A 13,154-nucleotide genomic window follows, 5' to 3' on the forward strand; every position below is an offset into this window, starting at 1 on the left:
AAAGTATGCTTTCAGTCTTTATTAGTATGGTACATGCCAGAATTAAGTTAATGTGTTTCTCTTTGTAATGCTGACAAAGACATTTTTTAATTTCAGGAGTCCTAAGCTACTTAAAGGAGACCTTTACTCACACACCAAGTTATGATATGAGCCCAGCTATGCTGAACGTACTAGTAAAAATGATGCTTGCACAAGCTCAAGAGTGTGTTTTTGAGCAGATTGGTCTTCCTGGAATACGCAACGAGTTTTTCACACTAGTGAAAATGACACAGGAAGTTGCCAAGGTAAAATATGAGACTTGAAATTCAGCCTTTAAAAGAACTGTTAACAGTGTTATGTTACTTGCTACAACTCTAATAACATTTAAAAAAATCATTAAACCTAGATGTAACAACCATTACTAAAAACCAGAAGTAATAAGGGACAGATCACCAGCTCCAGTGAGAATCACAGCCTTCCAGAAGATCAAAATGTAAATAGCTGCTAGTTAAATATTATTACTGTGGAACTCCTATATAAAAAACCCAACATGCTGGAATGCTAAGAGAAACATCCCAGGGAGTGAATTTGCCAGTTTTTTTACAACCTATTTGTCATATTGCTCTTTTAAACAGTACAGATCTTGTCCACAGAACAACACACAAAAGGACGGGGTTGTTTAATTGCTGAACACAACCTGCCTTATTTCCCAGCAGCTTCAGGCTGTGCAAACCTAAAGAAGTTAAGTCCAAAAGTATAACTAAATTTTAAGTGGAGGAAGGAGCTTGATGAGTAGAGTCAGATTGGTAGCTGCAGAGCAGTCTTAGGACTTGCCAGGAAAATGGGAATGCAGACTGTGTCCCAGAAAGTAGTGTTCATACTTGATTGAGGTAGTTAACATCAAAATCAGAGAATGAATATGCTTTCTGAGGCATTTCAGAGATATGGTTAGTTCCATACTAAATAAATGGGTAGAGGCTTTCCTGTAAAACCACCATGACTTATCTTTAGTCTTGATCTGCAGGCGAAAGATTTTTGGATTTGGAGTTGCTTGATCTGCTAAAGCAGCATTCACTGCTTGAAAAGCTATTTTATTTCCTTTGCATAAAAGATAGGTAGTAGCTCAGTTTTATTAGACTACACAAACTTCAGTTTCAAAAGTTTCAAACTAGTTTCAAAAGTGAAGCACAAACCTCCTGTATTAATAATAGGCTTCATCATCTTTCTCAGCTGAATTAACCCAATGGGATGTATCTGTAAATTTAAAACCATTTAAAATAAAGTTGTTTTATTGACCTGTGGAGCAATATAGGCTGGCTGACTTAGTCCACCTGTTTTTGTACCAAAAATTGACTTACTTGTAAGGAAAAAATCAAGTGGTGGGATTTCAAATTTTCTCAAAATTATTTTCAACCTTTTCTAACTATCTCCTCTCCCTCCCTCCTGCTTTGACCTTGTGCACTTTAAATTACCTTAAGGCTGAATGTAATATTCGTTACTTGAGCTCCTAATAACTAATATTTAATTCTCATACTTTAATTCTGTGCTGCTTTTTTTTTTTTAGGTGGGAGAGGTTTACATGCTGGTTAACACTGCAATGAATCAAGAACCAGTGAAAGAGAATATCCCCTATTCTTGGTCTAAACTGGCACAAATCAAGTCAGACCATTACAAAGCTCTGGCACATTACTTCATTGCCACCATTCTGTGTGACCATGAATGTAAGAATAATAAATTTTATATCTATACATATAAATAACATATAATAAATATTAATCTAATAATAACCACACAAACAGTTATAATTTAGTCCATTAATAGGACCAGAAGACAGGAACTTTGCAGTTTCAGTATGTTAACTTGTGGCCACTTTCCTGTTCATATTTGAGGCCAAGGCTTTTTGTCCTTTACAGAAGAATGTGAAAGTTCAATAAACTAACATTTGCAGAAACAAAAATTATGCTCACTATATTCTATCAAAGTGCTCAATTATTGTCAATACAGCACACAAGTATTATTAGCACATTACAGATTATAAAACTGATTAAAGTCCTAAAAACTTGAAATTCCCATTAATATGTAAGTGTAAAAATATTTGACTGAATTTGTAGAGAAGGTAGCAATAACTACACAGCAACAAACCTAGATGAATGGGGCATCAGTGGATGTGTAATGTTTAATGTTCTATATTCATTATTATAGTGCAGTCTGGTGATGATGAAGACCAGCAAGAGAAAGCCTTGTCCCAGCTGTATGACTACATGCCAGAAGGACTGATGGTTCTCACTGTTTTAAAGGACAAACTTCAGAGAAAACAACTAGGTAACTGCCAGTTTCACACAGATATTAGCGACAATGGGAAAATTACCTTGTATCTTTTGTTAATGGATGACAACAAACAGTTTCTAATTTGTTTCAGGGAAAGCACATTTACGCAAAGCCATTGTTTACCACGAAGAAGCTCTAAGGGTTTGTGGCCTGTGCAAAAAACTTAGAAATATTGATGTTCTTCAGGAGGTTCTGACTGCTGCACACAAGCGCTCACTTCTCAAATATGCTCAGCAAGAGACAGAAGATGATTTCCTCAGCCTAATCCAGGCTCCAGATGTCCTTCGTAAGTGTTCACAGCTAGAAATAAAGGGCATCTAGCCATACCTGTGTATGTTTTCATGGGGATATGTCGTTCTATGTATACATATATATATAATTTTAAAACTATATGTATGTACCTATGAATCAATACTTAATATACGTAATGTACAAGTTATATATGGTATATTTGAATTCAGATTCCTTGCACCTTTCCTCAAAGAAAAATTACTTTTGTTGCATCTGCTGTACAGTGTTTCTGTCTCTGGCCACATTGTTTTCTGGGGTAGATAACAATGGGTACTATTTAGAATTCCACTTTTTTTGGTAACTATCATGTGAGGTAGAAAAAAAATGGGGAAACTTGAAGCTAAAATCATATAGGCAAAAACTACAACTGTTTCTTGTAGCACAACTCCCACAGTCATTGAAGTTGTTAATTTTACTGCTAGTGTTTCTTCCTACCTTAGTCCAGCTCATCCAACTCTTTCCTCCTTGGAAGCAGTAGGAAAGAATGGGCACTGGCTTAAAATATTTTTCATATAAAAATAAAGAGAAGAATAGCATAGTTTTGCTTAAGTAGATTGTTCTAAGTTTTCTGTACTGTTATAAGCTCTGAAGATATTTTTAAGGTGATTTGGTTCTTTGTCCTAAAAATTCCCACAAAAATGATTTTTTCTAGAACTCAGGAGAAATTTCTGTCTAGCTTGGAATGCAAGAAAAATAAATTTTTGTTTTTTTAACGGATACTTAAGAGAAAATCAATTAGTTTTTCTATTTTCTTTAGCTAAAACAGAGCACAAAATAGAAGCAATTGCTCCTCAGTTTTCCAAGGTGAAAGTTAAAGATTTCTTTCACAGACTGGTAAGTAACATGCTAATGCTGACTGACCTCTGTCACTTTGCTAGCAACTATAAATTCACTCTAACATGAGGGAAGGGACACAAGTATTTTACCACAAAAACAATCCTGTAGCAACTGGGGTTTTTTTTTTCAGAAGGTATAGGGGAGATCAGTGCTCACTTCAGAGGTAGGTTAACTTGAGTCTAGCAAAGAACAGAAGTTCAATTTGTATATGGCTTTGCACAGCATTTACTCTTGATAACCTTCATAGAAGTCCCCTGAAGTTTCAATGGATAATTGTATACAATTTAAAGGTGGGGAGAAACCAATGGTACTTGCATATGGGCATGTAGAATGTGTAATGTTGCATACTTCAAAGCCAGCCTTCCAGGTTGCTTGGTGTGTGACAGTGGGAGAAGAGAACTGGGGGTTGCAGTTAAGATCAGAATATGCAATGCTTCATGAATCAAATTATGTCCTCCAAAATGGAGTAATATAGGACCTTAACACCTGCTGCAGCCAAAAGATTCTTCACACCTTAGCAGAGATCTTAGAATAACTTCACCGTTGCTCTCATCCCACTCTTTTTGAAGTATCACCTGAACAGTCATGAAGTAGGGCCAAGAACTTCAGGGGACATCTTGAACTTCTGGGGGAAAGCTCACTGTTCATTTCAGCAGAAGCAGCTGGAAGTTAACCTGACTAAAACCTATATACAATGAGCTTAAAGCACTATAACTTTAAGAAACAGAAATGATAACTTTAAGAAATAGAAATGCCTACCTGCAAAAGGACAGTAAACCATAACCATGTGCCTGCTGCTCTGTTCCTTCCAGGGCCCACTGACAGTGTTCTCAGCCAAGCAGAGATGGACGGCTCCACGAACCATTCGCATCCACCATGGAGCAGAAGGGCCAGGATTCAGTCTTAAAGGAGGTTCTCCAGTGCAGATTTATTGTCTTGATCCAGTTTGTTCTGCAGCAGTAAGTAGATTGGTGCAGTATTAACAATTTATCACTACACTATAGCATTACCATCTTTTAAATATAACTTTAGCTGTTCACACTAGTGTATGGAGTATTTATTAAATTCTATTACACATCAGTATCGTCAACTAATATAATCTGGCCACATTTTCAGAGCTATATACACCTTAGATATTGGAGTATCTGTATCCCGGACATAACATTAAACTTGAGTAAATTTATTATTTTTTCACACTTACTAGATAAGATTTCTGAATAATAAAAGCAAATGCTAATTCAGGAAGTTGGAAGAGATGGGTAAGGATGAGGATTAGGAAAAGAAGGCAAGGTAGCACACACCCAAGGGAGGAAAAAAAATAGTACTGGTTTCTAGTATGTTGTTCTTTTTTGGGAGTGAGAAACAAAGGGATAAAAAAGCATACAGGGATGATGAACAAAAGTTATAGGAAAGGCAGAAGCAATCACAGAAGCACAAATAATAATAATGAAGAAATAGAAGTAAAAACGGGAAAAAATATCTTGTGGAAGATGAGCAGGTAGCAAAAAACAGGCTTCATTTACTTAAGAAGTTAAAAGAACATAAAAAGAGCAAATATTTGAGTATGCCATAATCACATTTATCAATGGTAACTCAAATAGGTAACTTGTGTACTTGTACAAGTTGCATATTTCTGTGTTATGCATAGACTTCTGTTCCATGTGTTTGGCTTAGACAGTGGTTCTACACCAAATACTGTATAATGACAAAAACATTTCATGTGTCTTTGTAGTTCCAGATAACAACCTGTGCAATTTTTTTTTTTGACAGAAAATGGGCCTAAAAGAAGGCGACTATATTGTTTCTGTTGGTGGTGTGGATTGCAAGTGGCTTGGAGTGAATGAGGTGCTGGAAAAATTCAAAAGCGTGGGAGAGCAGCCCATTGAGTTTGGGGTTATCAGTTGCCAGGATACAGTGGCATCCATGGTATGTAATGAGGCAAAAATGTTTTGCAGATTGGATATGTGGGAATTTTTTCACTTTCCTGGCTTCAGTCCCTGATTAATGTTTATGTGCTTCTAGTCAGATATCCCACCTCACTAGTGAATATATAAAGCATTCAGGTGTATCTTAATTTAAAAAATTTGCTTAAATCATCATGTCTTAGCAAGCTGAAGTACAGTCTGTGTGCATAAGAAGTGTTGGGTGGTGGGTTTTGTTGGTTTTGGTTTGTTTGGGGTTTTTTGTGTGGTGGAGCTACTTAGATTAAGTGCATTATAAATTCCAGGGCATATTTTATTTTATTTTAACGTGTGCCAGTTACCCTGTTCCACATTGGAAAAGACACAGTGAAACAGTAATGGAATTAAATAGACCATCCAAGAACACGTTCTTATTATCTATGCATGTTAACATAAATGATCTGTGACTTTTGTGGTGGACTTTAACTGTCTAGTCAGTCAAGAAGCTGCTGCAGATGCTTTAAACTAAGGAAAAATGATCACAAGATTTAAAAATGCTAAGCTCTAAGTAACTTAAAACTTATTTGCAGTGTGAGAGAACCTGTAGTTCAGCTGAATCACTGCTTCTGCTTCTGACATTCCCTGGCAAGCTTAGGCACCAAAGTAGTGTTGCCTTAGATGTGATCAAGGTGCTCTTACTACTGTCAAGTCTTCTTTTATTTTCCTTCTTAAGGAAGATAAGGAATTGTACACCTGCCATTCCAAGCCGCTACTGGAAACAAAAGGCTTAGACTATAATCAAATTGCTTCAGGGCACAGCTCAGACAAGACAGAGAAGGCTGTGCCTTTCAGGTATCCCAAGAGTGTCCTACAGTAGCTCCTGTTGCCATAGTTGCAATCAACATGGAACTTGTCCAAAAACAGCAGAAAAACTCCCCTTCAGAGATCTGTGCAACTACATAGTTAAATTTTGTAGAGAGGCTAGTGCATATATTATATAGTTAACACTAGAAGTCAGTAAATGCTAATTATAACAGAACCCATAGAAATTATTTTCAAGTCCCTTTAGGCTTTGCATAGTGTTCTCTGGAGTCTAGATGGGCAAAATACCAGAATCACAGCATTGCTGAAGGGCCTTGTGTTCAGTTAGTATGTCATTAGCACAGAAAGCTTGTTGTAGTCTGCCTTGGAAAACTATCTGCACAGTAACCCTTTGTTATCTTCAAAGTTTTGACCCATTTTGGGTGACTGATTCTTACAATGCTTCTCTTTCTCCTACAGCTTAGTAAGAGTGCAACATATTCTGTGGGGATGCAGAAGACATACTCCTTAATCTGCTTAGCCATGGAAGAGGATAAGAATGATCACACCAAAAAAGCCCCACTCAAACTGCCTTTTCTAAGTTGGGGAACTAAAAATAGACAGAAAGCTGCAAGCACCCTCTGCCTACCTTCAGCTGTGGCTGGAAGTTCTCACGTTAAGAAGAAGCTTTCTCCCTTTGCACTTCTGAGTACGGAAAGTTCATTGTACTGAATCTTTCAGAAGAATCTGCTAATGAGACATTTTTTCTTTAAAATGTATACAAAACCATTGATCAATTTCATTGTTATATATACATGTGTATAAAATCCAGACAAATGCCATTGACTTAATTTACTGTACATTGAGCTATTATGAAGGTCAGAGGCTGGCAAAAACTCTGAGACTTAAATATTTGAAGGTTAGAATGAAGTAGTTTGGGAGGCATGCAATAACAAGATGTAGATTATAAAACTTGCTCACATGAGGACTGGATTCCTTTGGAATTTCAAAATACAGTATCACTAATTTTTTATAACTATGATAGATGAGAATTATTTATTACAGACTTGATCTACATGCAAAACAATATATACTCATTTACATTCACTAATAAATCACATAACACTAATTGAAAACATTATCTTAAAGCACAGGAGAGAATACTGTGATTCAGAGAAACTACCCTTGTGCCAAGGGGCACTATCACATAGTTGTGGTTTTTATGCATAGACATTCTCTTTCTGAGAGTACTAGGGTATATTCTGCTGAAGAGTTAATTTAATTCGGGAAGAGAATTAGAAGTTAAGATCATTTGAACTACAGAAGGCTTTTACTCTGCTCTTTGCTCATCTAGGTTACATTTCAAAAGCCTGCTGATTCAATTGTTAAAACCAGGCTTTACTCCAACCTTGAAATTATTTAACCTCCTTACCATAAGACTTGTATCTCATTAGTCTTGATAAAACTGGTAGCTGTGAAACCAACCAATCTTAAAACTGACATATTCCAGCATACTGGTTGCATAAATTGTGACGATGCTTTAAAATGCAAGAACAAAAGTGCTTGTGGGTCCCTAAGTGGCCGAATATCTATTTACCATCACACTAAGTAAGAGAAAACAAAGATACCAAATCATCCTCCTCCCCTTGGAACAATGAATAAGTATTGGCTATATGTATTAAGGAAGGAGACAAAAAATAACTGTGAGCATTTCTTATGAGATTCTTCTATTTTCTGAAATTGAAATAAATTGAAACTTGCTAACACTGTAGTGTTAGTTAACATTGCCATCTACAAAGTAGATATATGCTGTTTGATACTCAAAACTTAATAAGGGCAAAGTGTGTCTGGGTGTAGACTTCAAAGTTGTCATTTATTTTTAGTTTATGTAATATGTGTAAATATGTTGATGACACTTATTTAAGAATAAAAATCAGATGCTGCCATTTAGTAGTAGCTCTTTGATTCTGCAACAGCTTGGATGGTACAGCATAATTTACAAGTTTTCAGTGTTTACTGCTGACATACCTCTTGCATGCTCCTGTAATGTCGCTTACAAAAATCTAAGAAATTATCTTTCTTAAAATATTATATTATATTGTATAGTACAAGAACTTAAAACCATAATCTAAAACTCACTTCCTTACAATGAATGTTAACATATTTCTGTAGTTCCCCTGTAAAGGTTACATAAAATTATGTTGTAAATTACCTGTGACTCACCTCCTTAGCAGTTATTCTTCATGTGTAGTCGTAGTAGCACTTCTAGACACACAAGCAGCAGCAGTTGTACTGATAAGCATGACCCTGCCATGTAATATTCCATACAGGAAAGATTTACTTTGCATGATTAAAACTACTATCCAGCTAATGAATCTTTAGCAAAGTCACATGAATCACCCCTTCCAGCTCTTCATTTCTCTTAAACCACCCCTACAGTCTTGCAAATATCTTTCCCCTGCAACTGCATAATTAACTGCTTCTCCTTCCCATCAACACACTCACCCGACCTTTAGGAAAGGTGAAGGTGGGGCCATTCTTTACTTAACCTCCACCCACCCCACCCCACCCCACCCCTCCTTGTCAAGTAAAAATCTGGGGTTCTCAAGTGTTGTACAAATATATACTGTTTTCTGACAGCTAACTAAACACTCATTCAACACTAAGTAGTAGCCACCTTAAGACAAATACTAATTTCACAGCAAGTTACATTCTTGCTTAGACCAAAGGAATATTCCTTACAAGTTTCTGACCACAATGATGTATAGGGCTACTATAAAGCCCTAAAAATAAAAGTTTGCAATATATAAATGGTTCAGCCTATAACTCTATTGGTATTAATTATTACTACTTGAATTAAACTTTATTTAATTCACTAATCAGATGGCCATTTGCAGTAGTAAAAAGAAGTTTGTCTTGCAACATCAGTAGCCACATACCTTTATATGCAAAATCCAGTTACCATAACAAAGTGACAAAGTCTGAGGAAGGGAATAAAATTTAAACAGATTTATAAACCAGCTTAAGCATCTTCTAATTGTAAGAAACTAGTAGCTTGTTCTACAAATTGATACTTTTCATTAATACTTATGCCTAAAGTATAAGTGTATTTTCATCCCACGAAAGGAATCAGTATAAATAAAAAGTCTGTAAGCTGACCACACAAACCAGTAGATAAGATTGGTTACAGAGGTACCAAGGTTCTATTTTCTTATCTCTTTATAGCTTACAAAAGGAAGCTGAAAATCCTGCTCAGCTGCCTTCCTGATGAGACCCAAAATTCACACAGTATGAAAGAAGCTTTTCTCCTACCTCCTTAATTGGTACATAAGCCAAAAGGCAGGTTTACTCTTAGTAAATGGAGCAGGATTATAATTTGAAATAGAATTAAAAGTATAATTGACAGTCAATGTCAAAATATATTGCAACTGATAATTATTATCTCAACCTACATTCAAAAGCACAATATGAATTAATCAAGATTCTGGATATTACATGGAAAGGAATAAATTTGATAACACTCTGTGAACAGAAGAAGAAACCAGAGAAGTTAATGTAAAACCAAGGCTGTATTCCAGTAGAACTTTCCAAAAGAATTCCAAAAAGTTTTAAGTCAAAGATATTACTATAAAGTAACATATGCTGACTTTTTAAAAGCACATTAACTCACATTTCCAGTAACTAAGATAACACCACCCATGTGAAAATCTCTGGAAGACAAAAACAAGCATGCAAATTGCATTTCCATTTTTTCATGTGGATGCTGAAGATGACAGCTTTCTGGTTTTTATGCAAAACAGTTGAAAAACACCTTACAGCCTCTCTTTTCAAAGCAATTTTCACAGCTCAATTTATGTGAGCAGAACACCTGTAAAGAAGCAGCAGCAGAGTAGTACCTAGACAATTAGTCAATATCCTCCAGTTGTTACAGTTAGAGAAATAACCTTAATATGTGATTATTAAAACAAAAAAATTATAATTCACAATTACAAAATAAACAAAAAGTCTCTGCATGTCAGGAACATAAAAAAGTGTGAATCTGTTGTGCTACCGTTTGCCCAACTACTTGCTCAAGCTCGTTGACAGATGCATTACAAAGTCGGTGGATGCTTCCAAACTGCTGCAGCAAGAGCAGAGCTTTTGTTTTCCCAACTCCTGGAATTTGTTGCACCGTCCGAAACACTGACGGTTCTGCCAGCTGAAAACGCTTTTGACGAAGAAAAGGGTTTCTGCTGGGATCCTTACTTTGTTCCCGGACCTAAAGCAAAACAAAGACGTAACTGAAACCGAGTGCCCTCTGCTGGAGCGCTGCTTTGGGGTTTTTTTAATCGTTTTTTTTTTTATCTCAAGAGTTCAATGCAAGCACTAGGAAGTTTTAGAAACAAGCTCCCTCCTTAAGCGTGCTTAAGCGTGCAAAACCCTCTTACTAAGGGTTTTGATGCAGATCCACAAAGTCTCACAAGGAAAACAACAGTTTCTTAATACACAGGATAAAGAGAAACAACATAAGAACACAATTTGCCCAGTCTGGGACAAATCAAAATCTCACGTTGGTTTGGATAGAGAACTCTGGTGAGGATTGCCTAATGCTATCCAGTGGCACCTCAGTGCAACATCTTATTGAAATATGCAGTATCATATCCCTCAACATTTTTATTTGTTCCCAAATGATCCCTCTTTCTTCTCTTCCCTTTACTGTTGCTGGATATTTATTCCTTACATTAAGACAACAAAATATATTGTGTACTTTAAGATCTGAGGTGTTCTTTCTGAAATGAGTAATGATTGTTGGAAAACAAGTAATTTCTCGTGTCCTGTAACTAGCAAATGTTTAATCACTCACACAGAAAACTTACTAGTTGAGCAATGAGTTGAGAAGCTTCTCCTTGATTTGCTACAGGAAGCAACACCATTCCAAGTTCTAGCACAACAAGCTTTTGTACTGCTAAGAAGTACTGATCACTTATTTGGGTTTTCTCTACAACTACAATTGCACCAAGACTGCTGGCCTGTATTGAAAGGAAAAGAGAAGAAAAGACTTTGTTAATGAGAAGCTGATGCAATGCAAGAGAAAACTTCTGTCAAACTTGAGCTGCCTGGAAGCAAATCAAAGGAACAACACAAGTTGCAGCAACAGTACTGAAGTTTAATGTAGCATTATTACACACTCTTCAGTTTTCAGGTGGAAGTTATCACAGAAGTTTAGCCCCACTGAAATAACACAAGAATGCTTTCAGAAGCCTGGAATAAAGAAATACCAATTCAAAACTTCTCTTTATGTAGTACTTACATTTCTAAATCGAACTAATCTTCGTTTGAATTCATCCCCTGCAACCAAATCTGCTTCAGAGATATATAAAATGCAAGTTCTGCTTGAGATATGAAAATCCACAAGTCCTAAGCCATCTTCAAAGATGAGTTTAATTTTCCCTTGAGGTGATATTGGTAAAAGAAAAAATGCAGTAGTTAAAAATCTGCTTATAACTACTTCACAGCACAACTTTCCTAACATGTGAATAAAATACGAATAAAAGCAAAATGGGCAAATGCAATCCAAGGTACTGTTTGATGCCTTTAGTAGTGGCAGTTAATAACACTTCCAAATTACAAATTTGAAAGCATTACAGTTTCTCAGTAAACTGAACTTCAACAAAAACATCACATGTTATTCTGAAAGGATCATCATCTTAATTTACTTTGAGATGACAGCACAGTCATGGTACCCATGTAAATTCAAGGCACTTCAGTGAAAATGCATATTCACAATAGACCCACTGCTGTGGGTCCCCAGAAGACCTTCTTCTGTACAGTGCTCAGAAACTGCAAATATGATAGAACTGATCACACAGATACATGATAGACAAGTAATAATTTTTAGCCTGCTAAAAACGGCTCTACCACAAATACAGGACCAGTCAGGCCCAGAGTAAAGCACATTCCAGCCAACTTTAGCAATACCAGGTGATGGAGGGGAACGCTCTTTGCCTGAATTATTTTTCCTCTTCCAATCTGTTTGTGCTTACCTTGTAGCCTTTGGGCTATCTCTGACCCCCTCCACTTTTCATTTCCAATCACGTGCCCATAAGGGACAGAGATAGATCCTGCTGTCACAGGAGCGTTTGCTTTCGTTGTCATCTGAGCTCCTTTAAATCTTTACTTCAGTAGCAGCCACACCCTGGAAAGAAATGTGGAAGAGGTACAAACACATTTTATAAACCTGTTCCAAGCTTAATTTTATAATTAAAAGTTATGTTATACTCTGGAGGAGACACTAGCTCCTCCCCAGAAGTATTTTACAGTTATGTTAACATACCAAAATCAGTAAGTAACACTGGTTTACTTGAATTGAGGCTGCCGGCTAGCAAGTTCCACTCCCAACCTTGCCAGGCAATCTGAAAACACCCGATTTCAGACAGATGGGTGGCGAAAAAAAAGACACCGCCTTTTCTATACCTTCATCCCCCCTTGCTGGGATAAAGTCTGCTCCACCTACAAAGCTGACTCCACGGGCACCTCCAGCCCTCAGAAGTCACCAGACAGATTATTAGAAGGCAGCTGCGGGCAGAGGTTATTTTCAGGTTTGCCGGCCTGACGCGGTGCTCTGACTCGGGGGGGAAACGGGAGACTTCGAGGGAGGAAAAGAAACAAACCAGGGCCACCGCAAACACCACCACCTGAGCCACATCCCGAGCCAGCTCTCACCAGGAACCCGCTCTGACTGGAGCGGGGAACGGCCCCAATAGCAGGCACCAGCCCCGCACTGCCTCGACCGAACCAGAGCAGACCGGACCGGACCGGACCGGACCGGACCAGCTCACACCGGGCTCCCGCTCTCCCCCTCAGACCACAGGACAGAACGTCCCCACTTCCCGCCCAAACCGCCCACCCTGCAGCACGCGCCTGTCTGACAGCTCCGGCCGCGAATAGGAAGCGAGAGCTGTGCGGCCCGTGAGCCAATGAGAAGGCGGGAGGGGGCGGGACTCGCCGCCGGTACGTTGCTAAGGCCGGAGGGAGGGG

At 37.6% G+C, this 13,154-nt stretch overlaps 2 protein-coding genes across 4 annotated transcripts in view; one reads left to right on the top strand and one right to left on the bottom strand.

Moving 5' to 3' along the window:
• Positions 1 to 8,083, top strand: part of RHPN2 (rhophilin Rho GTPase binding protein 2) — a 29,582-nt gene extending 21,499 nt beyond the window's left edge. Inside the window, exons 8-15 of the mRNA XM_071756758.1 lie at positions 97 to 284; positions 1,544 to 1,700; positions 2,182 to 2,301; positions 2,399 to 2,593; positions 3,356 to 3,432; positions 4,248 to 4,394; positions 5,206 to 5,361; positions 6,618 to 8,083. Of these exons, the coding sequence (XP_071612859.1) occupies positions 97 to 284; positions 1,544 to 1,700; positions 2,182 to 2,301; positions 2,399 to 2,593; positions 3,356 to 3,432; positions 4,248 to 4,394; positions 5,206 to 5,361; positions 6,618 to 6,869 (1,292 nt within the window). The 3' untranslated portion in view covers positions 6,870 to 8,083. The remainder of the gene's footprint in view (positions 1 to 96; positions 285 to 1,543; positions 1,701 to 2,181; positions 2,302 to 2,398; positions 2,594 to 3,355; positions 3,433 to 4,247; positions 4,395 to 5,205; positions 5,362 to 6,617) is intronic.
• Positions 8,084 to 8,974: 891 nt separating this feature from the next.
• Positions 8,975 to 13,017, bottom strand: FAAP24 (FA core complex associated protein 24). 3 transcript variants are annotated; one of them, XM_071756759.1, is made up of 5 exons: positions 12,840 to 13,017; positions 12,161 to 12,312; positions 11,428 to 11,567; positions 10,994 to 11,146; positions 8,975 to 10,395 (listed from the first exon to the last, which is right to left on the bottom strand). In XM_071756759.1, the coding sequence occupies exons 2-5, from the start codon at positions 12,270 to 12,272 to the stop codon at positions 10,153 to 10,155; spliced, it is 648 nt and encodes a 215-aa protein (XP_071612860.1). In that variant the 5' UTR covers positions 12,273 to 12,312; positions 12,840 to 13,017; the 3' UTR covers positions 8,975 to 10,152. The 3 variants fall into 3 exon arrangements, with proteins under 3 accessions (XP_071612860.1, XP_071612863.1, XP_071612861.1); XM_071756762.1 differs by lacking the exon at positions 12,840 to 13,017 and adding an exon at positions 12,478 to 12,754; XM_071756760.1 differs by lacking the exon at positions 12,840 to 13,017 and having other exon boundaries at positions 12,161 to 12,407.
• Between the last annotated feature and the right edge of the window lie 137 nt (positions 13,018 to 13,154).

Source organism: Heliangelus exortis, chromosome 13 (genome assembly GCF_036169615.1).
Source record: "Heliangelus exortis chromosome 13, bHelExo1.hap1, whole genome shotgun sequence".
Lineage (NCBI taxonomy): Eukaryota > Metazoa > Chordata > Aves > Apodiformes > Trochilidae > Heliangelus > Heliangelus exortis.